General features: G+C 37.5%; 1 protein-coding gene and 1 long non-coding RNA gene across 2 annotated transcripts in view; one reads left to right on the top strand and one right to left on the bottom strand.

Moving 5' to 3' along the window:
- Window positions 1-14,296, top strand: part of COMMD10 (COMM domain containing 10) — a 63,127-nt gene extending 48,831 nt beyond the window's left edge. Inside the window, exons 6-7 of the mRNA XM_087715825.1 lie at window positions 9,982-10,041; window positions 11,157-14,296. Coding sequence (XP_087571951.1) covers window positions 9,982-10,041; window positions 11,157-11,195 — 99 coding nt within the window. The 3' untranslated portion in view covers window positions 11,196-14,296. The remainder of the gene's footprint in view (window positions 1-9,981; window positions 10,042-11,156) is intronic.
- LOC148045366 (uncharacterized) overlaps window positions 3,817-27,934 on the bottom strand; it is a 41,174-nt gene continuing 17,056 nt past the window's right edge. Inside the window, exons 2-3 of the long non-coding RNA XR_015696693.1 lie at window positions 6,701-6,815; window positions 3,817-4,076 (exon numbers count right to left, since the gene is read on the bottom strand). This is a non-coding gene — a long non-coding RNA (uncharacterized LOC148045366). The remainder of the gene's footprint in view (window positions 4,077-6,700; window positions 6,816-27,934) is intronic.

A 27,934-nucleotide genomic window follows, 5' to 3' on the forward strand; every position in this document is an offset into this window, starting at 1 on the left:
ATTTTCTCTTTGGTTTTTTTAACAACGTTTTGTTTTTTATTTATTTTAGGATGCAACAAAATAACACATGCATACCAAACTGTCATAGCATTTGTTCCAGTATCAGGTGTTATTAACACTTGTAGCATTAGGCTAGCTGTATCACATTAGTATGATGTCAAAATAATGTCATCAATGTAATTAAGAAAACTTCTTTGTTCACTTTTTATTTATAATAAAATTACAATACCTTTTTCCTTTCTATAAACCTTATTGTGATTGTTATAGCAAAAATAAAAAGCTACATTGAGGTTAAATATTGGCTTAGATTAAATATTTTTAATGTGTAAAAAAAATCCATGTATCACATTTACCATAAATTCTACCCAGTGTCTCTATTCTATCCAAATACTAGCCAGAGCTATTTAGTTTCTGAATGTAAACATAATTCTGGCTAGTTTTTAAATAATATTTTACTTTGGCTTTTAATCTGTGATTACTTGATTGTACTATATTATTTTACTTTTACATCTATAGTTCTTTAAAAGACTTGGTAGACAGTGATGTATTTTATGAATGCTTAACATAAATAATATTTAATAGATGGGTTTTCTAATTTTTAGTAGATACATTCAGCCTTTGCAGCTTTTTCCATTTCTTGTTGTGAACATTGCAGCTAAGTTATCATTCCAGTGATAGCCTTTCTGATTCCATTTGCAGACTTCATGGCACACCTGCTCATTAGCCTTGCACTTAAGACTTTCAAGGATTCCATTAGTTCCTTAACCTAAGATGTATGTCATACTCCATGATTTACTAGAAATGATTCAGGAGACACAGTTGCTGATGCCAGAGTTTAGTTTGTCATCTATGTTTTCTTCTTTGGACTTTCTGTTTTGTTTTTTTTCATGTCAAGTCCCATTTAACTTCATAGATCTTGCTGCAACCAGTGGTTAAGACTTCATCAATTTGCATTTATTAGTCTTTCAATAGAGAAGATAGGTTACTGCCTTTAAAAAACGATGCAGTTATTCTGAACCTGTAAATGAAGTTCCATTTCTTTGAATAAATGCAATGTTACTTGAGTATATAACTCTGTAACAGTGAGTAGATGAGTTTATGCCAACTTCATAGCAGCCACTGAACAAAGATGGTAAATACAATAACATATGCATCGCATGCCTGTTTCCACATTTGATCTATTTTTTAACAAAGCTGTTGTAGAACAATGGAGCAGATGCAAGCGATTGTAGGAATTGCTTCCTCTTCTTCCTTCAAAGAGGGAAATTTAGATTGTTCAAAGGCTTTTCACTGCCAGAGCTGACAATCAGCATAGGTCAGTGTTTGACATAGCTGCTACAATATAGAAAGATAAGGAAGAATCTGGAACCAGAACCAGGCACTGTGAAAAGCTGGTTAGCAAGGGCTTCTTTCAACCATGTCCTTTGGTCCCTGCTGGACTTGTCCAAACTTCTAGTGATGGGTCACATAGGACTTTCCCACTACCTTTGCCCATGGTCAGACTCTTGGGTTGTTTACAGTCTGACCAAATTATTCACCAGTAAATTGGGAATCCATTTGTGAATCATTATGATGATAACAACAACAACAACAATAATAATAATTCATGCTATCACTTCCTGAGTCCGATAAGCTTGAGGCATTTGGCCAGTGAACAAAAGACTTGCGTCCTTTTAAAAAGATGAAACAGAAATGGTAATCTTGTAATTGAAAAATTATAAGATTGTATAAAAATTATACAGTTAAATGAAATACTATATTTAGCATTATATATCATAACATCATCTTAGACTATCAGTCTTCACAGAACGTTATGGAAAAATTATGCACAGACCCACATGGGAAAGATTGACGTTCAAATAGCTTTGGTGCAACAAAGCATACAAAAATGAAGTTAGCACAAAGACAGTAAACTTATGATGCAAAGATCAGAGACATTAAAAATAACAGAATCCATGAATTGAACTAGCATACCTTAAAATAAACAACCATGATAGCTTGCCTACCACTTTTTTTTGTTTTTAACTTCAGAGGGGAGATATTTCTCCAGTTCACTTCTCCAGCAATGCTTGAAATGATATAACTGATGGTCATGTACTCCCACCTTCAATCAAAGTTTTGGGAGCATTTCTTCTTAATTTTTGGCTCTCTAGATATTTCTAGGTCATAAATTGACATTTATTGGTCCCACAGGTTAGCTTTGCCTTCATCACAGTTTACAAGGAGACTCCGCTGTTTAGATAGAATTTTTGTTGTCCCGTTTGAGCACTGCTTTGCCCCATGTTTTTCCTGGAAATTAAACTTTAGCTTCTTTTATTATTGCAGTCTTTTTGAGTGACATATTATTAGTGGCTACTTCCTAAAATTCCTGTTTGCGTCTAGCAGTCTTGACTGCTGCTGTTTGAAAGAGTTTTGATTACTGGAAACTGCTCTTTTCTTCTGGAGCTGAAATAATATAAATTGAGTAAATAAATAGAACTGCATATTTTGTCTGAGTGAATACTTCTTTCACTGATTTTCAACTAATTTACAATGTTGTCATAACATTTTGAATTTTAATTCATAGGGGGCTTGCTGCCATATGATACATTTATTATATTGTTTCATTTGTTAGATACATACCTTTCATCAAAGAATCTGCTCCCACAGCAGTTTTCTTTTCAAATAATTTTAATAAAGAATTACAAATGAATAAAAACTAATCCAAACTACCAAAAACACAAAAATAAAAATACAAAAGAAAGGAAAAAAAGAAAAGAAAGTTCCTCTTCATTCCAGCAAGTAAAAGCAATTTAAATAGCTTATTGCCATTTCTAAATACAACATAAACTTTCTTCTCCCCATAACTCTCTTAACTAAAAAAAAAAAAAGTCCTCATCCATTATTCTTTATATTCAGCCAGGACCTGGTGAGAGAAAACAGATGTACTTAATTGTATTCCTTCCCTGAATTTTTAATAATCTTATTTCTTAACCCCTTGAAAGATAATAGTTTTGTGAGATGGCTTGAAGTAAGAGAACATGACTGCTCCAAAAGCACCGATGTTCTTCTGTGGTTGAGCGTAGAGTCCCAGTCCAGCACCTTAATCAGTCCAGCACACTGAAAAAACACAACAGTGAAGAGCCTAGTAGACATGTCTCTTAAATATGATGAAATAACATGGGAAGTTTCTGATTCCACTTGGATACAGATCAAATCCAGTATAATCTAGTAATTGTGCAATACCTTTCCTGGCAGTTTCCAAAAAGAGGCGAGCTGATCTATTTTAGTCCAAATTTCACATCAATTTCTGTCAGTGCTTTGGCAAATACTGTATTTTAAAGCTGAGTCACATACTTTCAATTGATTTTGATCTACACTTATTTTATGCCCTGCTTTAGAAATAGGATATGCATTGATTTTTTTTGCCTAATTGACATCATCATAGAATGTTCATGACTATTCCAAAGTAAGCTAACCTTGGACCGCTAGTTGTACTTTAGGGAGGCAGTATATTTATATTCAGTTTTCAAAATATCACTTGAAGATTGAAGAGCATTTACAACATGATGGACAGAAATATTAGAACTGATAAATATTATTGATGTGGGCAACCTACAACTCACAATTCCCAAATGAATATTTCTGAAATACAGTGTTATAATTTCATGCCAGTTAGAAATGAAGGAAATGAGACGTGGCCCAAGCTGCTTAACTAAACTAAACTAAACTAAACTAAACTAAACTAAACTAAACTAAACTAAACTAAACTAAACTAAACTGTATAGTGTATATATATGGATGGAAAGAGGGAGGGGGGAGAGAGAGAGATTAGTTTAATATATATAATGACAACATTGTTGAAAAGCATTGTCTTGCCTTTTTACTATAAATTCCTTCATTACTCTAGAGTTTAAGCAGTAATGTCCTTTAAAAGATGAAGTGGTACCTTAATTCATTCTTCTAATTAAAATATTACTGTTCCAGACAAATAGAACATTGCTGAAGTAGGCAGTTTGCTGTTTGATTCCTTTCTCTCTCTCAGATTTCTAGGTAATGCAATTAAGTTTCCATGCTTTTATAGTTGATTCAAGATGCTTGGAGAGAGAAAAAATACAGTCCATTAAAAAGTTCAGTTTTTAATCTGTAACATATCATTGGAGAAGATGAATGCTGATACAAGTATACTTTAATCACTTTTTTTTACTTAGTTGAAAGAATCAGTATTATAGAACAACGACAAGCCTTAATGAGTTTCAGAAGCAGTTCTAATCAATATATTTTACAGGATACCCACAGCTAAGCTTTTTCCTAGTGATTTTTAAAACGATATTGTTATATTTTGCTACTAATGAGTCTTTTATTCAAATTCAAATAAAGTAAGTAGTAACCTGATTCGTTCTTTGTGTTCTAAGAATATGAAAAGAAAGAAAGAAAAATGATGCCATTTGAAGGGCCTGGTTAAAAAAGTAAATTGGCTCATTGTTTTGCTTTTGTTGAAAATATCTGTAAAATGTTCATGTATTTTGTTCACAGTATAAGATCCCATTTAGTAGTATTATAATCTTATAAACACAGTAATACTTATTTACTTAAACCTTAAGTATTTATTTACTTAAATCTTTGTACAGTTTCCCATAAAATCTCTTGTGGCAATTTATAATCATATTTGAAAACAATAAAATAGTTACTTTCAGAAATTGCATTAAAAGAAAACAGGAAAACATTTATTTCTACCCTTCACACAAAAAGTCCTGGATGAAAAGAATGATTTAATTTCGAAGTGTAGTAGTCGCCACTTGGAAACCCCATCTGTAAGTGACTGCATGATGGTATTCACAACTTATGACAGTCATAGCAAGACCTCTCTGCACAATGTTCATGCCCTTTATAACAGAGAAAGCATTCTACTAGGCATCCCAATTTTATACATCTGCATACCAAGTTATTATTTCTTTGATATTTGACACATTCAGGGGAGTCATGGAACACCTGCATGATTTGCAATAGTGGCAAATACCTGTAGCTTGGGTGTAGGTTCTCTGAACCTTCACCCTCAACCTGGTTATGCACAAAGGAGTTTAACCCAGATATCTATGATCACATGGAGAATAATTGGGGAAAAGTGCAATGTGTTCTTGAACGCTTTGAAATAGCTATTTGATCCCTGTGTTCCTTCTGAATTTAAACAGAGAGCTCCTCCTCCTCTCCTCCTCCTCCTCCTCCTCCCCCTCCCAGTTCTCTTCCCCCTCCTCCCTCCCATCCTCCTCTCTCCTGTAATTGTAGAGATTATGATAGAAGTCCTGGCTCATAATAATTTGAATCGTTTATCTTCAAAGTATGTTATGGACCAACTGGAAAAAAGAGATGGCACTAATTGAAGAAGTAGTGTAGATAAGAAGGTTTCACAAAATGCTAAATAAAAAAATTAGATCTACATGTTGCCCAGATTCCTATGATGAAATGGATGCCTAAGAGATGCTGAAGTCGTCAACTTCATAGCTGAGTTGGGATTTCAGCTGAGATTTTTCTGCTTCAAGTCTGCACCTATTCTACAAAATCAGCCTTCCCAGCCGAGTGCTTTTTAAAATAATGTCAATCAATCAGTCATTCAGAAAACTGAGTATGCAGTATGAATGAGTAATATGCAAAAGAGAAATTATCGAGTTAATTATTGCTAGATGAAACCTAGCTAGGCAGGTTATCTGAAGGAGCATCTTCTCCTGTATGTATCAACCTAGACCTTAAGGTCATCTAATGAGGCTCTCCTCTAGTCCCCACCAAAGGAGACAAGTTAAGACTCTACAAGGGAGAGAGCCTTTTTATCTGTTTAGGGCTTTAAAGGTCAGACCAGCATTTTGAATTGGATCTGGAAATGGGCTGTCAGCCACTGTAAATGACAAAATACTGTTCTTATGCAGAGAATAAGGAAGATGATCTTGATTTTTCCATAATTAAGGTGATGATGAATGAAGTATAACTTAATGCACAATAGACGGATCATATTCAGAAAAGGCTTCGACAGATACTTTCCTATTTCACAGGAGTATAAGAAAGGTAAAGAGGTGCAGCACAATCAGACATTTAATATTCTGTTATTACAGCAACCTCAAACATACAACTGTTCCTTTAGAACATGGGTGTCAAACTCACCATGTCATGTTGCCATCACATGACATAGTGACGGTTTTTCCTTTGCAGAGCTAGTGTGGGTGTGGTCTGCGTGTGACACATCTGGCCTGTGGACTGCCACAGTTTGACAACCCTGCTTTAAAATAATTGGAAATCTCTCTGTGACAAGCAGGGCACCATTCAACTGGATTGATATACTATCTACAAACAGTATTTCCATCTTGTCTAAATTAACTCTCCACTTATTACCCTTCACCCAGACCGTTCCACAGCTGAGGAATTGACTTGGGACACCAATCATCTCACTTGTATTGGATTAGGAGGAGATACAGAGCTAGGTATCATCCTTCTATTGATAGCACCTAAGACAACTTCCAGATAACCTCTCCAGCAGCTTTATAGAGATGTACAGCAGAGGGAATAAAATGGAACCCTGAGGAACGCTATAACTTTGAGGCAGAAGAATAATCTCCCAGCACTAGCTTTTGGAAATGGTCACCCAAGTAGAAAGTATGGAAGCATTATAGTACATTGTAGTATATTGTACCCTCATATCCCAACTCTGATAGTCTAACCTAGAGAGACCTACTTGATGGTATAGAAAGAGATCCACAAAGAGTAACAGGATGGTACTTCTCCATCTTTCTTCTGGCCCTGGTCATCCTCACACAACTTTCAGGATGGTTTCTGTTCCATAAGCACTCCTGAAACCAAATAGAAATGGATATAGAAAATCAATTTCATCCAAGAATGTTCTCCCCAATTCACTGTTGGATCAGCCAGATTTAGAGGCATGTATGAGAAATTTTAAATTTCTAATTGTCAGTGGATCCCACCTACTTTTAATTTGAAATATAAAGCAAACCTTTATGTTAGCCATTCAAATAATAGTATTTCTGTTGTATAAAAATGACTTGTCTGAGATTTTTCTTTTCATTTGTTAAATGTATAGATTCAAGTTATTTTCTTTTATAAATTTTATATTTATAAATTCTCAACTTTTGGCAGCTTAGGAGCATATACTAATCCAGCACCAAAATTCAATTGACAGTTAAGCAAACTGGTTACTCTTTTATTGTGAATAAATAGCAATATTTCCCAAAATAGAGATGCAAGTGTTTTTTTTTTGAATTAGATAAATATTTACTCAGATGGAGATGACAATCTATGGCATTGCACCACTAGTATTTTTTTAGAAATGTATTCCCCTTGGAAGAGCCAAGGTGGCGCAGTGGTTAAATGCAGCACTGCAGGCTACTGCTAGATCAGCAGGTCAGCGGTTCAAATCTCACTGGCTCAGGGTTGACTCAGCCTTCCATCCTTCCGAGGTGGGTAAAATGAGGACCCAGATTGTTGGGGGCAATATGCTGACTCTCTGTAAACCGCTTAGAGAGGCCTGAAAGGCCTATGAAGCGGTATATAAGTCTACTGCTATTGCTATTGCTATTTCCTTCAAGTAGCACTTGTTAACTTATTTTGGGAATAAACGAACAGTTTATTATGTCATAGTAGGCCAACATAAACTTATTTTCATTTTGTGCGCTATCAGAACCTTTTACATTTTTCCTTTTCAAAAAACATTTTATGTTCTTTATATAGAGGATCAGCAGGAGCCATTAAGACTGCAACTCTTTTCTAGCATTTCTATTTTTTATTCTGTACCCCATTTTGAGCATAATGCTTTATTTCCTTCCTTTATAGTAAGGCTAGATTTTCATATAGACATAAGTTTTCTTTAATTACTAGAATGGGACATTTTTCTAGAGAAGAGAGGAGAAGGCAGTGAGGTGAATGTGCTGGTCCCAGTGATTTTATGCTTCTTAATATCAATTTCAAAGTATATATTTTTTTGCTTATCCCATTATCTGGAAATCATTGGTCTAGTGGCAGAACTGAATCCATAGAATCCATTTTATTTTCTTGCAATGAACAAAATGCCAACTAAAGGAATTGCTTTAGTTTCGTCCTTCAGTCTTTCATATCTACACAATGGACTTGATATTTTAGTATTCTCAATTTACGACCTTTCATATACTCACTGTTCAAAGTTATGATGCTGCTGAAAAAAGTGATTTACCACTGGTCCAGAGGTGAGTTGCTGCCGGTTTGGCCCAGATTGGCTGAACTGGTAGTATTGGCAGTGGGAGGCTCCATCCACCCACCCAGACACTTCTGTGCAGGTGCAGAAGCATTGCATGTGCACAGGAGCGCGCCCGAACTGGTAGTTAAAAAAAATTAGCAACCCACCTCTTCACTGATCCTTCATTAACAATTGTTGCAGCATTCCTGCAGTCACTTGAAATAATTTGGGAGCTTGGCAACCAGCATGTATTTATGATGGTTGCAGCATCCCTCACATGATCATCATTTGTGACTTTCCAGATGCTTCCAAAAAGCAAAGTCAATGAGAGTAGGTAGATTTAATTAACAACCCTGGCAAGTTGTAAAATTTGGTACAAGTTACTTAACAACCTTCTTGGCTTAGCAACAAAAGTTCTGCTCCCAATTTTGGTCATAATTTGAGGATTATAAATAAATCTAAAATCTATTATGTGTAGTTCTAAGTTCCTAATCTTTTTACAAACCTTGGGATAAAGGTTATGTGAATAGACATTTTAGGCTGATTGAATGAAGTGACCCTTAACTTACCCAAACTTCTAAGTAAAATCAAAATCCATAAAACCGTACAATTAAAATGAAAAATGAACATATTTAAGGAAATCAAAAATGAAAAATAAATGGAAAACGTTGAAGTAATATCAGAAGTCTAAGATTAACAGATGTCCAAAAGGTTACTTGACCAGGAAAACTTGACTAACAAAAAATACATTAGGAATAGAAGATCTAACTTTATATAAAGTTAGAGTGTTGGATCTGAGTGAGAGGACATATGGCTACTGTACGAATTCAGGTAAATTACTGTCTAACCTACTGATGGAGTTTTTGAGATACTAAGATAGGAGTGCTTTAGAAGTTCCTGAGCAGTTATGAAGAGTATTGTATAGTTAGTACAGAATTACTGTGTTCATAGAAACATAGTAATTTGAAACATTCTTCTTCATCTCAAGTGAAATATGACATAGGCAAAAGATATAGAAAATAAAATAAATACAGATTTAGAAATGCAAAACACAGTGTTTGCGTAGCCATTAGCCAGCAAATCAGGAAAGATTTATTGGTGTAGAAAGTTATTATCTACCATTTGCCTCATCCACCGTGTTTCCCATCATGAGCTGCTTTTGTCTTTAATATTTAAAAATAGTTTTAAAGAACCTTTTTGTGTTAAACTTTGGTTTGGAGGTCTGGGCAAATGTCTACCGAGATTTCAGCATGGTAAGATACTAACAGTTAAATCAAGGTGAAATGTTAAGTCAATGCTTGCATACCACCGAAATGAATCAGTGAGTTCAGTCACATGCACAGCCTCTTGTTATAATGACATTTACTGATTGCCAGAGAACATCTGGCAGAGATGGAAGTATCATTTTATTTAGATGTTCCTCAAAAAAGATAATAAAGTTATATTTTTTCCAGCCATTTATTTTGTTACAACATAGAGGATAATTTACAAAGAAACAGGTAAAAAGTCCAGTCCTTTTTTTTTTGTGTGTGTATATATATATATATATATATATATATATATATATATATATACACACACACACACACACACACACACACACACACACACACATATATATATATATATAGTGTTTGGAAAAAAGTTGCTATTTTTACATATTCTATGAAGATTAAATTAACCCTTAAAGGGAATTACATAATTACAGTAATGGTTTGCCATAAGCTGAAGGCACAGACAGCACTATATTATGTGGACTAATTTATTACTCATCTTTTTGTCTTTCACAGAATGTGGAGAAAATATTTGTGGAATTCAATCATAAAGAACTGTTTGAGTTCTATAACAAGGTCTGTATTGGTGTTTTAATAGATTTTTCCAGCATTTGATAACATTTCATTTCCTTTAGGTAGACTTTATTTAATCAACTCGATAGTTCTGACTTGTTCTTGCTTGTAAACACACAATGACTTCCTCCCCCGAAGCAAAGCTCTTCTGGATTATATCTTGTATATACAGGGTTTACATTTAATGTTTCAAATGGCTTTGAACAAAGTGGTATTTGCTATAACTTGAACCAGCAAGTTCTAACAAGAACCAAAAATACAAGAAATTCTGAAAAGCTTAAATCTATAAAACATACTTATTTACATTATATAGGTCAGTGGTCCCCAACCTTTTTATCGCCGCGGACCAGTCAGCCTTTGATAATTTTACCGTTGATGAGCGCGTCGATGACCAGCGCTAGTAGCGTAGCCTTGCGCAGGCGCAGTTCAGTATGGCTAGCGTAGATAGCGTAGCACAAACTGCGCCTACGCAAGGCTACGCTACTAGCGCTGTCTACGCTAGCCCTACGTAGCTGCGCAGGCGCTCTTAGGTTTTTTTCAGGAATCGGCCAGCGCTGAAGCGCTGAAAAGGAATGAGAAGGGCGGCGCTGGACACAGGGGGGCGGTGGGCCGCTGGTGACGTCAGAGTGCCACCAGCGGTCCAGTAACACCCCTTGTGCCAGTTAGCCCTAATTTGCATACAGAAAGAAACTATGGCCCCCGGCCGCTGCAGCAATCATGGCCCCCAGCCGCTGCGCGGCCCGGTGCCAGGTACTCCACAGCCCGGCACCGGTCCGCGGACCGGGGGTTGGGGATCACTGATATAGGTGATGAATTCATCCACTCATATCCATAGGTTTCCAACTTGCAAACATATATCAATAAAACATTTATTTACATTATGCAAGTGATGAATTCACCCATAGGTTTCCAAATTGAAAACATATATCTATATATTATAAGTGGTCACTGACATTTTTTAAACAGTTAGCTTTAATAATTGTGGAAATTAGGTTTTTTCCTTTATTAATGAATTATCTCATCAATGTGTGGCTATATTTAATTTGCATATTTTTTTATTATTTCTCTTCCATTTTTATGTTCCTAAATACCTTTTTTGTTTTATTTTGATCAAATAGTTAGAAACAATACAAATGCAGCTGGATTCGCTGACATGATACTATCTGAAGACTAATTTCTCCATTACATTCCAACTGTTTTGATACTGAAGATAAAATGGCTGAATATATTTGCTGAAATACTCAATGGCTGGTTCTCAATAAATGATTTAAGTTTCTTTGATCATTCACATTAGGTAAATGAAATAACTGTTAAGAAAGTTTTGGCTCCATGGTATTCAACTTTAAGTGAAGCAATGTACTATATTATTGTGCAGACTTTTGAATTATGAAGTCTGCAGTTTTTGTTTTGCATTTGCATTGTGGATGGCAGTTTATGTAATACTATAGCATAATAAACTGCATGTAATCATTATCCAAAGTATGCTTAAACAGTAAAAAAGATAATTAAATTGCTAAAACATTGGCTCCAATACTGATGTATTTTACCTATAAAAACAACACTACAAATACTCTTAACTTTGGACTATTTTAGTTTATTACTTAATGCTTTTATATTTGCTGCCAGATTTTCCAACTATGACAAATAGCAAGGTCTTCTTGTTTTTGAATGCTTCAGTGATGCTAAAACACTTTAAAGGACAATTGCCCTCACATGCATCAAAAAGAGAATAATGAGAATTTCTTAACAAATTCAGTTGTTTACTGGATGAACATTTTACCACCAAGGTTTGATTTTATAGATTCCCTGCTGGAAAGAAATTAAAATTAAATTAAAATTAAAAAAACAAGGCCCTTTTTAGTCAATCCAAAGCAGCAAGGACAAGGTCCAGTGGTACCTTAATGGTAAGAAGCCGATGAGTTATAATGCATACATTACATTACTAATTGGAAAAACTATGGATAATCTTTTACGTTTCCTAGCTTTCCCTAGGTCTCGTTTTCATTCAAAAACTACCTGCTGGGTGCACAAATAAGTGCATTTAACAATGCCAATTAACCTGGCAGAAGGTTAAAAGTCTCTGCCAAGTGTCCTTGGTGTAATAATTAATTGATTTTGCTGTGGTACATCTGGGATAACATACTTCGAATAGGATTGAGCAAGTCTCAGAAATAATATGGAAATATATTGGGCCTCAGGTGAACACAGCAGCACTTTTCTGGTATTCATTTAGGGGACCCACTTTTTCATGCATCCCTTAACTAAACCAGTAAAAGGAAAATACTTTTAAAAATTTTTTTTACCCACAAACTCAAGTAGTTTATTATGGTTGTGCAGTTTACTTGGAGAGATGCTTAATTGAACAATGCCAGAAACAAAATGCCATTCCAGTATAAAGTGGACCCAACAGAAGGATTAACTTCACCTCTTTGTTACAAAAGGTAGAGGTTTTGCCATCATGTGGAGGAAACTCCCTCCAGATCAGTGACAGAGTGATGGTAACAAATACAGCAGAATGCTTTGTACTAGGAATTGAAGGCTCTCCCTGTGAACAAAGAGCTTTGGCATACACACAAGCAGACAATCAAAGCCAGTGGAGAAGCTTCCCAGCTGCAGTGATCAGGCTTCTAGCACAAGAACAAGGAGTCATGAAAGCTAAGAAGTATTTTTTCACTTCAGTGCAGTGAGCTATTTTCTTCTGGTCCTTTCTTTAGCCATCACAGTACATGGCAGAGCCCATTGGAGAGAGAGTAGCAACATAGAGAAACTACATAGATTTCAGAGTGACACATCTATCTTTGTTTTAAAGTTTGCAATCATTATATTAGTGAAGGATAGGCAAGTTGAGGCAGCAGATGTCTTAATTATATTTTAGGGCAGGTGTCCTTCTTCTCTTGACAAAGGGTTCAGAAGGGTCTGAGGCCAAGGTTTTGAAACAGTTCTGATCTTTCATCCAGGTGGCCTTCCAGACAGGGCCATGCAGACAGATAGTAACTGATGGACTAAGGTGGATGATTTCTGCCACAGAAATCTTCCAGCTTTTTTCAACCCTGCAAGGAGATTATAAGTGGTTCTGTAAGTGAATCTCATGCTTTCTGTTATTGTTATGGTGAATGTAAAATTATGGATCATGGACTTGAACCTTGTCTGAAGAGGGAGCCTAACAATGTGGACCCAAAGGAAAATGATGTCTTCAACTCTAAGAGAATGAAGTAGCAACCTCTTCACCACCACTGTCTTAGGTGTTTATATATACACAGTTGATATGGGAAGATCATAAAAGAGGCAGCACAAAACTGGGCAGAAGTGGCTGTATTGATACTTGAGTGAGCAGTACTTCCCTAATGGCATAGCCATGATTGACATTGCCTGTGGATGATTTAGCCATTTGTACAAAACTGGAAAGGCTTTTGGGACATAAATGCCTTTGGTCCTATTAATAGATAGGAGGGCAATTGAATTAACCCCAAAATTTTATTTTTCTTTGCAAATTTATTCTATAAATAAACAATATAGGTCAGTGTAAAGCAATGTATGGTAATTGAAATATGTTTACATTCTAAAACTTTTAAAGGCTGTATTTATAGGGGGAAAGTAATATCAAATTATTGTCACTTAAAAATATGATTCAGAGAGAAATTAGTTTGCAATGTTCAAGTCAAGCAATTATTGATTGGCACATTAACACTTATGGAACTTTCTGCAAGATACTGCATTAATATTTCTGCAACTTTCCTATTTTTATTGAAAAATATCCACACATGCATTGCAGAAGGACTTTTTTTCTTACATTAAAACCAGTCTAAATAATTATTTGTGCAAACTCTTAAACTCACTTCAAATTCAATTAGGACTAACCTTCAGTTTTGCTCTACCTATTTTGTAGACAGTATGGATATATATAATCAGTAAGCAAAAATTAATTTTGAGGCACAGTTGGAAACAAGCACAAAACGTGTTGATTCATCTAGTTTCATTTAGCTTGGAGGCTATGATAAACTGATAAATTTATCAGATTATTAAAGCTATACAATTCTCTACCTTTCCAAATTATCCATATATATAATTTCCAAGCAGTAAGGATTAAAGTCTTTCAGTTCATGTACATTTAGGCTAATATACTTAAGAGTATTGCAACTCAACATACTAAATTCTGTTAACATGGTTAATATTTTTTTAAAAAGCAATGGATGTATGGATGGGAGTCTTTAAATAACTTAAGTTGTAAATATTTTAGATGGTGAGGATTGGGAAAAATAAATACCGTATTTTCACGACCAAAAGCCGCACCGGATTATAAGCCGCAGTATCAATTAACGTTAATTTTTCAAACTTTTTCCACATATAAAGCGCACCGGGTTATAAGCCGCACGTTTCCCGACGCTTCTGGACATCTGTTGCAGTCGCGAGGAGCGGCGCGAGGGTTCTTGGCGCTCCAGGGGGCCCCGGGGGCGGCTGGGAGAGGCGCACGGCCCGCCCCCCCCCTCCCTGGACGCCGCAGCAGCAGCCCCAAGCGCACCGATCTCCGCGTTTTTCGCATCGGGGCATGCTCTTGCAGCACACCCCGATGCGAAAAACACCGAGATCGGTGAGCCCGGGGCCGCCACTGCGACATCCAGGGAGGAGAAACCAAACCGCGCGCCTCTCCCAACTGCCCCCGGGGCCCCCCGGAGCGCCAAGAACCCCCGCGCCGCTCCTCGCGACTGCAACAGATGTCCAGAAGCGGCTCCTGGGGCCAATGGGGACCGGACCTCCAGCTCGACAGCCCCTGTCGCCCCTGGACGTCCACCGCAGTTGTGAGGAGCCGAGGAGAGTGCGGAGAAGAGCGCGCGGCGGCCCCCGGCGCTCCGGGAAGCGGGAGAGGCGCGCGGCCCGGTCTCTCCTCCCTGGACGCCGCAGCAGCAGCCCCAAGCGCACCGATCCCTGTGCCCCTCGCATCGGGGCATGCTCTTGCAGCACACCCCGATGCGAAAAACACAGGGATCGGCGCGCCCGGGGCCGCCGCCGCGACGCCCAGGGAGGAGAAACCAAACCGCGCGCCTCTCCCGCCTCCCGGAGCGCCAAGAACCGCCGCGCGCTCCCCCCCACACTCTCCTCGGCTCCCCACAACCGCAACAGACGTCCAGAAGCGACAGGGGCCACCGAGCCGGAAATCCAATCCCCACCAGCCCCAAAAGCCGCCTCTGGACATCTATTGCAGTCGCGAGGAGCAAAGCAGCTGGGAGATCTTTTTCCACATATAAAGCGCACCGGGTTATAAGCCGCACTGCCGATTTTGGATCAAAATTTAGGATTTTTAGTGCGGCTTATGGTCGTGAAAATACGGTACTTCCATATTCCATGTTTTAGCATGACTATAACGTTACTGAGGAATAAGGGGCTAAAACAATTTCAGATTTCCAGAGGCTCTTATATGTTGCAGCATTTATACTGCTTGAATGTTAAAATAAAACAAGTCAATAAAGATTTTACTGCACAATTGTCTTTACTGAACTTGTTTGTTTGTTTATTGTCTCTTGACTTTATTATGTTTTAATAAATAACTCAAAGAGAACATGGTTAATATTCCTTCCTCCTATTTTCCCAGCATACAATAACAACCTTGTGAGATGAGTTGGACTGAGAGAGTGACTGGTACATGGTCACCCAGCTGGCTTTTATGCCTAAGGCAGGCCTGCAAGTCAGAGTCTCCTGGTTTATAGCCTGGTTTCTTAACGTCTAGGTCAGTGGTTTTCAAGCTTTTCTACACCATGGACCCCCCCTTTAAATACCTTCTGTGGCCACTGACTGTGGCCATGGACCCCCAAGACATAATACAAAATTTAAATCATAACATTTCTAGCTTTCATGGACCCACTGTGACAACATTGCCACCTTCCCCAGGGGTCTGCAAACCAGAGGTTGAGAACCCTGCACTAGATTAAACTAGTAAAAAAACCCCAAACACTAGACATGATTTTCATGCAAAACACATCGTGTTCACTTCCAGTAGCTAGCAAACAAGATCTACTTAACAAGAGGATGTTGAAGATCTGAAAATATGGTGTTTTCTGCTTTTCATCATTTTATTAATTTTCCAGGTTGTTTTTGCTTTATGTTGCTTATTAACAAATTAAATTTGGTTTGTTGGTTGGTCTGAAATCTTGGAGAGCTGCTGCTAGAGTAAGAAAAACTGGATTTGCTGGCCAAGAATTTGTTCATGTTCTTTATCAAGACATAAGTTCCCATCCACTGCAAGCCAAATGAAACAACATAATTCTGTACAGAAATGCTAATGGTAAAAGCACAGCTATCATTTTTAAGGAGCTAAATGCCACTTTTGTTTAAGCAAGACTAAAATGGAATAAATACAACAGATAATTGTATTCTATAGTTCTGTAGAATTTCTGAAGTGACTAAAGCAAAACGTCTACCTAGCTTAAAAATATGAATTATCTCCAGAATTTGTGATAATTTATGCTGAAAGATAAAAGGGAAGTGGGAGCATTTTTGCATTAAGCAATATAATATAAAATCTTAAGATACTAGATACTTTGTTTCTTTTTATTTTTGTTTTATTTTTGCTAAGCTTAGATAGCTATAACTGAGCCACAAAGAAGAGGGAGTCAAACTATTCTTCAAAGCACCTGAGGGTAGAACAAGAAGCAATGGGTGGAAAGTAATTAATGAGAGAAGCAACTGAGGAGAAATTTCCTGACAGTTAGAACAATTAATCAGTGGAACAGCTTGCCTCCAGAAGTTGTGAATGCCCCAACACTGGAAGTCTTTAAGAAGATGTTGGATAGCCATTTGTCTGAAACGGTATAGGGGTTCCTGCCTAGGCAGGGGGTTGGACTAGAAGACTTCCAATGTCCCTTCCAACTCTGCTATTGTATTGTATTGATCATCAAAATCAAAATGGTATTGAACATATTACAGGATTATTCTTCATGATTCTAAATAGTATGTGTACCCGAGAACTGAAGAGCATTTGGAATTTATCTGAGATATTCACTAAAAGTGTTTTGTCATTATGTCACTATTAACGTGATAAGTCTGAGGAAAAAAAGAATAATTTTTAAGGAGTTTTATTGAAGCAAACCTCTAAAAGCACAAGAAATTGACTTTTAACCAGATGATTAAGCATAAATGTTTTTAGCATGAGTGGATTCTGAAAAGAAGAATTTTCTATCTGCTGGAAGGCCACATTAGACCTAGATCTACACTTTTACAGAGATCACTTAATTATTGCTCTTATTACTATCAGCTTGACTGGGGCAAACCTGGAGGATACTTGATTCACTCAGCAATTATTATATGGCTTTTTAAAAGCCTGCTTTTGATCCTTTGCTGTGATTAGAGCCTTTTTAACCTCACTCTTTTTGCCTTCTTTTTTTAAAATATTGTATGCTTCATCTTGCTATCCACTTGGAATCCATCAGGATTGGAGCAAGCTATAAATACTTGAAAATAAAAACAAAAAGTAAGTGCTAATTGTGTGATCTGCAAAGGGGAAGGCAGGCTTTGATTGTTTTAATAGTCCTAGTCCATTTTCACTGACCTGCATATCCACTTGCTATCTACTGGAAAAGGATATTCTGTTCATGCATATAGAAAGTCTTCTGAAGCAGATCAAATTGGAAGGAAGGAGACCACAAATTAAATCTCTTATCAATCCACACCCCATTTTACATAAATTGGGACCCCTTGCTTATTGTGCTTCAGTTGGGTTCTATTTCTGTAAACAATGCTCTGTCTAGTTTGGCCACAGTATACCATTTGTCAGTGAAATCTCTAGAATTTGTTGACATTCACAATTATCTGGGTGGCGCGCCAGCAGCATCTTCCAAATGAAACAAGGAAATGTACATTGTGTCAGAATCTTGCATTAACTCAATTAAAAGGTTGACATAATTTTTATTACTTTGCACTTTCTGGCTGTAAGTTCGTCTATAATTAGAGAAGCAATCAGCACGATCAGAGCTTGCACAAAGCAGGTATATGTTGTGTAGTTATTTAGACAATTAACTAGTTACTGTAGTTAATTTTGCAAAATGAAACTTTTTCAGTGTTTTTATTGTTATTTGATAACACAGCACTCTTTCTTCAGAGTTGAGTTGTAATTTAAGAAGCAATGCATAAAAAACTCAAAAGGAATTGAGTTTTTCCCCCAGGTGCATTCACCTATGAGAAACCTAATAATTCAAAATAGCCATTTCTATTTAAATAGGTTTCAGGGCCAATTTTAAAATGAATTGGGTTTCCCCCCTTTTTTAGAGATTCCCCTGCCCCCCAATTGTTTGTGTTGTTGCATATTGTAATTTTCAGGTTCAACTAAATAGGCCTTTTTATCCATCAGCAAAACATTTAAATCTTTTTATTAGATTATAGCCACTGGTGGCACTTAGCTTTTTGCTCTGTTTATTTCTCTGTATTGTTATCTCCAATAATGCGTAACTGCAGATGTTTATTATCTGAAGAACATTTTTTGTGCTTAAATTCTTCTCAACCAAGAAACTAACAAAAGCCTCAAGCAAAACTTCATCACTTTCAGCCTAATTTATTTAAGAGGAGAGTGGTATGAATAAAACAGTAGGTCCCCATATATGTCACACTGAGTTCCTTTGGGGAAATGTAAGATATGGGAATGGCAGGTAAAGAACACATGCAGCTATATGATGCTTCAGTAGAGGATTCAGTAATGAAAGAACAGAAGCCCATCATTTTGGAATAAGATTTCCTGTTCTGATGATCATGATAACCAAGAGGAAACAGCTTAGGATAATGAAGCATGAAATGCTGGCATATTGTATCTTGGGCCTCATAGGCTACTTTGCTTGCAGTTCTTTTTCTCTGATCTGCTGCCTGTGGAATTGAAACTAAGCATGGATGAGAATTTTGCTGATTGGGTGATGAGATCTGTGATTTATTAAATTCTGCTTAATGTGGAATAAAACTTCATGGAGAGAAGTTCATTGGGAGTGTTGAGAAATATAATCAGGAGGAAGAAAAAAGTCCCAGTGACCAAATCAATCAATCAAACAAACAAACAAAAGTTTTGCATCCGTACTGTTTTACTAATGCATTAAAATTGTGGCCTCTATTGGTTTTAAAACTCTCTCTCTCTCCCTCTCCCTCCCTCCCTCCCTCCCTCCCTCCCTCCCTCTCTCTCTCTCTCTCAGAGAGTGTGTGTGTGTGTGCAAAAATTGTGGGGAATACAGGTTTATTCAGTTCCTCATACAGTACTTTAGAACAAAATATTAGTGTTTCAAAAATTTTGTAGATGAAACAGAAATATGCATAATGGTCATGCTTTTTTACAAATGATTTTTAGTGTGCACACTGGAACTATAATAATTTTAATATACATACTGAGAATTAAATGCATATTAAATATCATGTTCATATGTCTTGATCTCTTCACAAACAGTACTGAAAACTATCCAGTGAGCCAGGCTCTATATAGCACAGTTTTGTCTGTTTCAATATTAGATGATAGTTATTTCTACACAAGCACATTATTCCTTCATAATTATTAATTTGCGATTCTACATTCACATATATATAACAGTGGCCTATAGGCTGCTTGCAATTCTCTGGTTCCAATTCCATTCCCCCAACCCTAAATGTTGGTGGGAATCCATTATATTGACAGAATGATTTTTGAGATAGATACTATATTTTTCGGAGTATAAGACGCACTATTTTCCCTCAAAAAAGAGGATGAAAATCTGGGTGCATCTTATACACTGAATACAGCATTTTTGGCCTCCTGAACCCCCACCTCCTTTCCAAAAATGGCCATGCATTTTGGGGAGGGCAAAAATAAGCGAAAATGGGCTGAGTTTTGTTCATTTTTGGGCCCTCCGGCCCCCAGAGCACTCTATAAACCTCCTAAAGGCTATGTATGCCTTTTTTTTTGGATGAAAAATGGGGCATTTTTTGCTTGTCCCCCACAGCCTCCAGGAGCACTCTACAAGCCTCCTAAAGAATATGCATGCTCTTTTTTTTGACAAAAATGGGTCATTTTAGGAGGTCTGCAGAGTGCAAAACCTTTTTTAAAAAATTTGCCTCTTCAAAATCTTGATGCATCTTGGAGGACCCTACGTCGCTACGAAATGGTCGCCCAATCTCGATGCTCCGAGATCGCCACCAATACTTTTTTTGCTGGGTGGTCCAATCGGACCTAAACCGTCCTGTAAAGACAGTGGACAGGAAGACTATGTTCTGCTGATCACAGGTACATCACAAAGTCCCTGATTGATGCAGGAGAAGGTCTCTCAGCTGGCATTAAAAATTAAGCCCCCAGGCTGATGAAGTAGGGACGGTTCCAAAATGGAAGGAAATAGAAGAGGAAGTGTTTACAGCTGGTGAGGAATTTTTACCTGTTTTAAAAGAGTCTGCTATAAACAACTTAAAGCTAATTTAAATCTAAGAATAAAAGAAATAAGTGACGGAATTAAAGTTTGGATGGTTTTGGCCTGTGTGTTATCTTAATTTTTAAACATTTTCATGGATTGAATTTATGCAAACCGTTTATTCATCACTACATGTGTCTTTTACTCTTTCTTCTCTATTTCATGTAAGAATTTGCCTTTTTTTAAAAAATTGAAATATTAAAAGATACAAAGAGAATTGCAACAATTGTAACAATGAAGGGAGAGATAACTGCTGCTTGAAGACTGGAAACTTGAGTACTGAAAATAAAATACTTTTACTTTCACTACTGATTATCTTGGTCTGGAACTTTAAAGTCTCACAGTTTCTTTATAGAAAGTGATAAGAAGTAAAGCACCATTTGTTTATACAAATGTTTCTTTGAAGTATATCCTTAACCAGAGATCTCATGGTGAACCAAGGTTTAACCTTGTAAAAATCTTCCAAGTCAGAGCAGCAGTGTTTTAACAGCTGGAAACAATGGCTTATTTCCAATAACATAAACTGTCAGCTTGCAAGAGATAATATTAGCAATACATTTGAGAAAATGTTTGAAAAAATTAGAGCACTTAACAGAGAAATATGATTAAAAGGATAAAGGGTTATCAAATGGGAAAAATAGAGGGTAGAGTCCTAAGCAATAAAGAGAAAAATGACTACAAAGAAATCAAATCTGCTGACATCTATGGTAAATGATTTCTGTCTGGAAATGGAAAAGGTGGAATATGGAAAGGGGAACTAGATGGATGGGAACCCTACCCTAGATAGCAAGACACAGAAGAAGAAGAAAAAATAAAAGAACTTATGGACTTAAAGGGAGAAATTTTATTAGTAACACCATCGATAACAACACTGACAATTAAAGACAAGCTGATTAAGGAAAAAGAAGAAGGACATCGAAATTACATGAGAAAATCAATAAACAATGAGTTGCAAAGAAGAGTCCATACAAACTTGATTAAGGAGGCGATTAGAGGACTGATGCCACAAACGGCAGAAGACATGAAACTGTTTCGCTACTGGAAAGATACAGGCTGATAGATGAAAGTGTTTAATTTAAAACTAGTTGGACAGTGAAATTTAGTGACAATAGATATGGTTAAATAAACAACTGAAAATGATAATAGTGTATACATATGTATTGGTATAACAAGTAGTAATTGAATATGAATATTGAAGGGTACCTATGAAAGGAGGATGAGAAATGCTTTGGTTACATATAAAGATTAATAAAAAAGAACTAAATTATGATAATGGATATAGTCAAATAAAGGAGAGATAATGATAACAATGTATATATAGGTATGGGTAAAACATGGGGAAATTGGATGTAAATTGTAAACAGTGATTTGGAAATGAAGATTAGAAACCTTTGTTACTGAATGTTATTGATGTTTAGCTAGAATAGGCTATAAGGAATAGTGTTATTGGGATACTAGAAATAGCAAATGAGATGCCAGTATGTCTTGAGTTTTGGTATGTTTTATGATGAAGGATGTTTAAACAATTATAGTCAAATGAGAATGGGGGTAGCATGATGGTAATATGCACAAATATACAGTATTTGATTTGAAATTAATAGAATTAATATGAATCATGGATGACTGTGAAAGAAATGCATGAAATTTTTTTGTAACCAACTGATACACTTTCTACAGTATGTAAAGAAAGAGGATTTTTTGTGTTGTGTTTGTTTTGAAAAAAAAAACTTAATTAAAAAAAAATCTTGGTGCGTCTTATACTCCTGTGTCTTATACTCGGAAAAATATGATATGAAGTGAAAATAGATGCTGTGCCTTATTACACCCAGTTAAATAATGTTGAGCTTTAAACATTTGAGATGAGTTAATCTCTCATCCTGAGAGAGATGAAATTTTCTACTGATGTTTCTCCTGTCGTCAGTAGTTCTGTGACCAAAACCACAACCTCCTTATGTACCTCTCTCACTAAGGGATGCTGCCTTTAATGCACCTGTAACAACTGTACCACAAGATTACATTTTTCCACTTTCATGTAGTTTTTAAAAGTCTGTAAAACATGAAAAAGCAAGGAAGGTTTGGGAATGTTGTCATCAAGACTAAGCTGTCATGAGTGAAGTGCTGGTTCAAATACCTTAATCATCTATGAATTTTAATGGTTTCAAGGGGGAAAACATATTATTTCTGAGTGAAACCTTCCGAACAAGATTGCCATTTACAGAGCTTCTTGGGAAAAGAGCAGGCAGAGTGATAATACCACTCTAATAATAAGCTGCTGAATAATATCTTTCAGTAGTGGAACTGACCATGTCCCCACTTTCCTGGATTTCTGAAAACAATTTCCTCTGCCTATAATATAGTGGATGAAATCCAGTGAACATTTTGCATCACCCATCTCTTGAACTGAATGGGCCTTTCAGAAGAACAGTATTAATTTTGCTCGATTGCCTGAGAAAATTGCTCAGTGGATTCAGCTCCATATTAATCTCTTATTTGTCTCCCGAGATCCCTGCTTAAAGGACTTGCCATTTTCCCTAGCCCCACTCTCCCCCCACTTTTAGTGGGCTAGTTTGTTTAGCACTTCTTGAACTGACAAAGTGTTTCATTTTCTTTCTAACACTTCACTTCAATAGTCTGTAAAATGCATCTGGGAAAAGAGCCTTGTCTTATCCATCAGCGTTATTTCAAATAAGTTTTTTAAAAATCAAATATCAATACTGTTTAAAGGAAAGATACAAGGGGGAAATTGTCAGATTGTACATACACATTTGCTGAATTTGTTGCTGAGAGGTGAAGGTTGTGTGGTTAATAACGAAACAAAAAAACCAAACCCAAAATTGCTGAGCTCTGGGTATAGCACATAGGATACAATTGGCAATGTATTCTGTTTCCAAGCACCCATATAAAGAAAGAATGAGAGTCTGTGTTATCTTTTTTTTCACACTTTATATGAACAGCAATTCAACACATAAAGGCCTTGTTTCTTACTTTGATACTATAGCTCCTTTGATACTAAATGCACAATGTAGCAAAATATGAATGTGGTTTTTTTTAAAAAAACAGGCCTATATTTTCATCCTGCAAAAAGCCTTATTAATTTGACTTCCTAAATTGCCTTTCATTTTCCTGTTTCAGGATAGCTGAGAGCCGGAAGGAGCTGTTCAATGCAGGAAATTCTGTCTAAGGAAGGATGGGCTCCTTAAAGCTAGGAATAATGCATCATTAGCATAAGTTAATCAAATTCAATATGTCTAAGTGATAAAGATAAAGGTTCCCCTCGTGCCTATATGCTAGGCATTCCCAACTCTAGGGTGCGGTGCTCATCTCTGTTTCAAAGCCAAAGAGCCAGCGTTGTCCGAAGACATCTCCATGGTTATGTGGCCCGCATGACTAAATGCCAAAGGCACACGAGACGCTGTTATCTTCCCACCAAAGGTGGTTTCTATTTAACATGCTTTCAAACTGCTAGGTTGGCAGAAGCTGGGACAAATAATGGGAGCTTACTCCATTATGCGGCATTAGGAATTTGAACCGCTGAACTACCGATCTTTCTGATTGACAAGCTCAGCATCTTAGCCACTGAGCCACTGCATCCCTGTCTAAGTAATACAACTCAAAAAAAAAAAATATCATACCAGCCCCGCTCCCCGGCTGTAAATTAATTATTCTGCCTATTTAATTTGTATGTCCTGGCCTGCAAATTATTCAAGCTAGAGATGCTGCCATATTTTCCTTCTCCTATGTGACTTCTTGGGCAGAATTGGAGCTATCTTCAGATTTATTGTGCTGTCTGGATCAGGGGCAGCTGCCATTTGGAACTTTTGGAATCCAGAACTTGAAACATATAAATTTCATGGGGTGGAAAGGCTATAGGCTACTATTGGGGGGGGGGGGGTAGGGGTTGGGGTAGGAGCATTTCACAAAAAGTCTTTCACATTGAAAAAAGAAGTGCCATTTGAAGCCATAAATGCTTCTGTGGCCTTTTAAAGGTCAATAGAAAATATGTTTCTTAGAAGGGTTTCTGCAGTTTTCGGGGGTGACGTCATATTCAGCCAAACCTGGATGCAGGTGTGAAACAGGACTTGAATAAACTGCAGGAAAGAACTGGTTGACTATGAACTTGGAATGTTTTTGCGTAGGGTTCTGGGGCTCAAAATATGGCACTGGGCCAAGTTATCTATGGGCCTCCTTCTCCCTAAGGACAGCTACCTATTCTACCACATCAGATAAGGTGGGCATGCTCCTAGTCCTTTCCCTTAAGCGTCACCATCTTGTGCAATCTAGGAAGCGTGCTTTTTCCATTGACAGCTGCTATGGAATTCCCCTCTCCTTCAAATTTGGTTGAGCTCTAGCCTCCTAGCCTTCTAAAATGACCTCGTTTTTCCTCAGATAGACAGATAGTAGAGTGAGGTGGATGAGATAATTTAACAAAGGGCTGCATGTGGAAGTTTAACTTTGGTGCCAGGTTTTTAATGTGTATGGTTTAAATAGATATATGTATTGTTTTCTTTAATTATTGAAGTTGTTTTACTTGTTGATTGGAAGACACCCAGAGTTTGATATTAGATGGGCGGCTATATAAATGTTCTAAAAAAACACAAACAAATAAATAAATAATGCTATAAGCTTCAAAATCCAGTTTTTGGAAATACAAAATGACGACCATTTGGGATTCAAACGATATCACAGACCCAAGATAAACTTCCAGTTGTAGCTCATGATCTTTGTGTAATGAGGTCAGATGGCCTGAGCATATCTAGCTAGCTATATTTTTATTGATATACTTTCCTTTTAATATCAGGCTTGACCTTCTAATATTATAAATAAAAATACCAATATTTTATAAGATTCTTAAAGTGAATATAAAAATTAAACTTAAAAAAGTAAGTCTTTTCTTTTAGAGTCTTTTAATGGATAAAGAACTTAGAGAAAAAGGTGAAACTTTGCTATTGTTGACAATAGCAAGTATGCTTTATGTACAAAAATACAAAGATACTCTATTTCATCTAATGGCTGTGAGGCAGGAGAGAAAGGTAGTATAAAAGAAAGGTATCTAATACTTCAAGAACCATACTATATAAAACAGAGGTCAAGTGGTTGAGCAGGTGGAAATTTACTTCTTACTCATAAAAAGGAGAACTTACTTAAATCCTGCTTACAGAAAAAAGAACTTGTTTAATGTAACCCATACTTGAATAACCTATGTACTAAATAATTCCTGTAACTGACCATAGGACTTGTGCAAAGGGATGTAGATCAAAAGTAACAGATAGTGTAAGATAAGACCTACCCATATAACCCACCCACATATAGAAGTATAGCAAATTCATCACTTATTAAATTTCCTCTTTTTAGTTGCGCTTCTTCTTTCTTGGGTTTTGTACTGATAAAGAAGGTGGCATAGCCTATGTCTGGGCAGTGCCGGGTTTGCGAAATATATAAAAGTAACATCCTGGGCATAACCCGGGGTTCAGAATCTGTCATGTTAATGCTTTGAACCACTGCGCAAATAAACCTGAGTTCTCCAACCCTTCATGGTCTTGTGTCCTGAATTGGTAACAAGATTGGCTTCAACATTTCTGGAGACTGTGGCAGGACAGAAGGAGCCTTGGGGCTCTCTAGAGGGCCACCCCGGTGCCGGGGCCCTGTCGAGTTAATGGAAACCTCCCATGCGCCATCGGAGGTTTCATTCCAAGGGACTTCCCAATGACACAGGACTCCGGCGGTGGCAGTTGACACCTCCAAGAACCACCTGTGAAGGGAAAGGAGACCAGGCAAATTCTCCAGTCAGCTGGAGGACACCTGACTCGGCAAGAGTAAGTACAAATCCTAGTGTTATCTCGAGAGGAAGGAGCCCTCTACCTTCATCTCAAAACCCTTTTCCCTGTTTGTCTTGCCTGGTGCCCTGGGAGGATCATGGGAGGGGGTGGCAGTGTGCCTGTTACTCTGCTGGATTGCATGTTAAAGAATTTTAAGGTACCTTATGTGTCTCAGGACTATGGTATTAAGTGGAGTAGGTATACGTTGAGAACATTTTGTGAGAAAGACTGGCCAGATTTTAAAATAGGCTGGCACGCAAAAAGAATGTTAAATCCTCCATTGCTGTAAGGGTACATCAGATAGTGTTTCACCCCTGCTAGGGCACCCTGACCAAGCCCCCTATATTGATGTGTGGCTCAACCTAGCTCAGATACCTCCACCCTGGATCCAAAAATGCAAAATAGAGCAATGCTGACTCTTTGCATCACGAATTTTAGCACCCTGGAAAGGAAAAGGGGCCCTTCCAGTCCTATCCAGCTACTCGAAGGAACTACCTCATCCACTGCTGTATGTACCCTCCTACAGATTAAGAGCCCCCCCTGTCATGAGCTTCAACAGACAGGGGGAGCCCTTCAACATCCTCAGGGGCCATGTGGCACCTAGATATGCTGTTCCCCATGTTGAAAACCTCCGAAGATAGGAAGAGCTGAAGTCAAGTCATAGATTGTCCAGAGGCCCTGGATCGGTTGGTCCAGGCGAGTCTATCCCCGCAAACTGCTTTATTAGAAGCAGAGGAAGAAAGGGAACAGGAGGACGACTTACTTGGAGCGATGGGGGGTGGTGGTGGTGTACATCAATAGAGAGCAGAGAAGAAGAGGGACCAATAGTGAAGCGAACTAGGGCAAAGACCGAACACACATCTTTGACTGCCCCCCCCCCCCTCAGACAGATTGACCAACTGGTTGTTGATCAAGATGATCCCATCAGTACGGCTACTGCTCCCTTATTCCAGCATGTGCCTTTTACTACATCAGACCTCCTTAATTGGAAATTTCATTACGGCCCCTTTAGTGAGAAGCCAGATGAAGTGGCTGACCTGGTGAAGACCACAAACCCACGTGGATGGATCTTCAACAGTTGATGGGGACTTTGTTTAATCCCGAAGAAAGGGAAAAGATTAGAATCGCAGTGTCAAAGATTGTGAAGTCCCATTGTCTCTGGGATGAAATCTCGAAAACTATGTTGAGGAATGCTTCCCCTCAAAGGACCCCTCTTGGAGTCCTTATGATAATCTCTGAGCAATTGAGGGCTATTAGCAACTCGTAGTGGGGCAGTACAGGTGGCAGGAAAACCAGCCGTTAATATGTCTAAACCTTCCTTAGTGATGCAGGAAGCCACTGAGAGCCCGGAAGCCTTTTAAAGTAGGCTGCTGGAAGCCTACCAAATGTATAGCCCCATCGATCCAACAGCACCTGAAAATGCTCGAATGCTGGGCATGACCTTCTAGAAAAACTGGTAGAATTAGCAGAGATGGCAGAGAAAAGAATACATCCAACTTTGTTTCTACTTGGAATGCACTTCTTGATTTTGCTGCTTGAGATGGACAAAAAATGAAACTTTGGCATTCAATTTTTCTGATAAGTTTGCTATTATAGAAATGGCTAGTACAAATTAAGTATGTAAAACTAAAAAGTTGAGGCTGCAATGTAATTATTTTATTCTATTGTGCTAAAAGGAATCAG

This window comes from Thamnophis sirtalis, unplaced genomic scaffold, assembly GCF_051295495.1.
Source record: "Thamnophis sirtalis isolate CommonGarterSnake01/CBP01778 unplaced genomic scaffold, rThaSir2_p1.2 scaffold_5, whole genome shotgun sequence".
In the NCBI taxonomy this organism is placed as follows: Eukaryota; Metazoa; Chordata; class Lepidosauria; order Squamata; family Natricidae; genus Thamnophis; species Thamnophis sirtalis.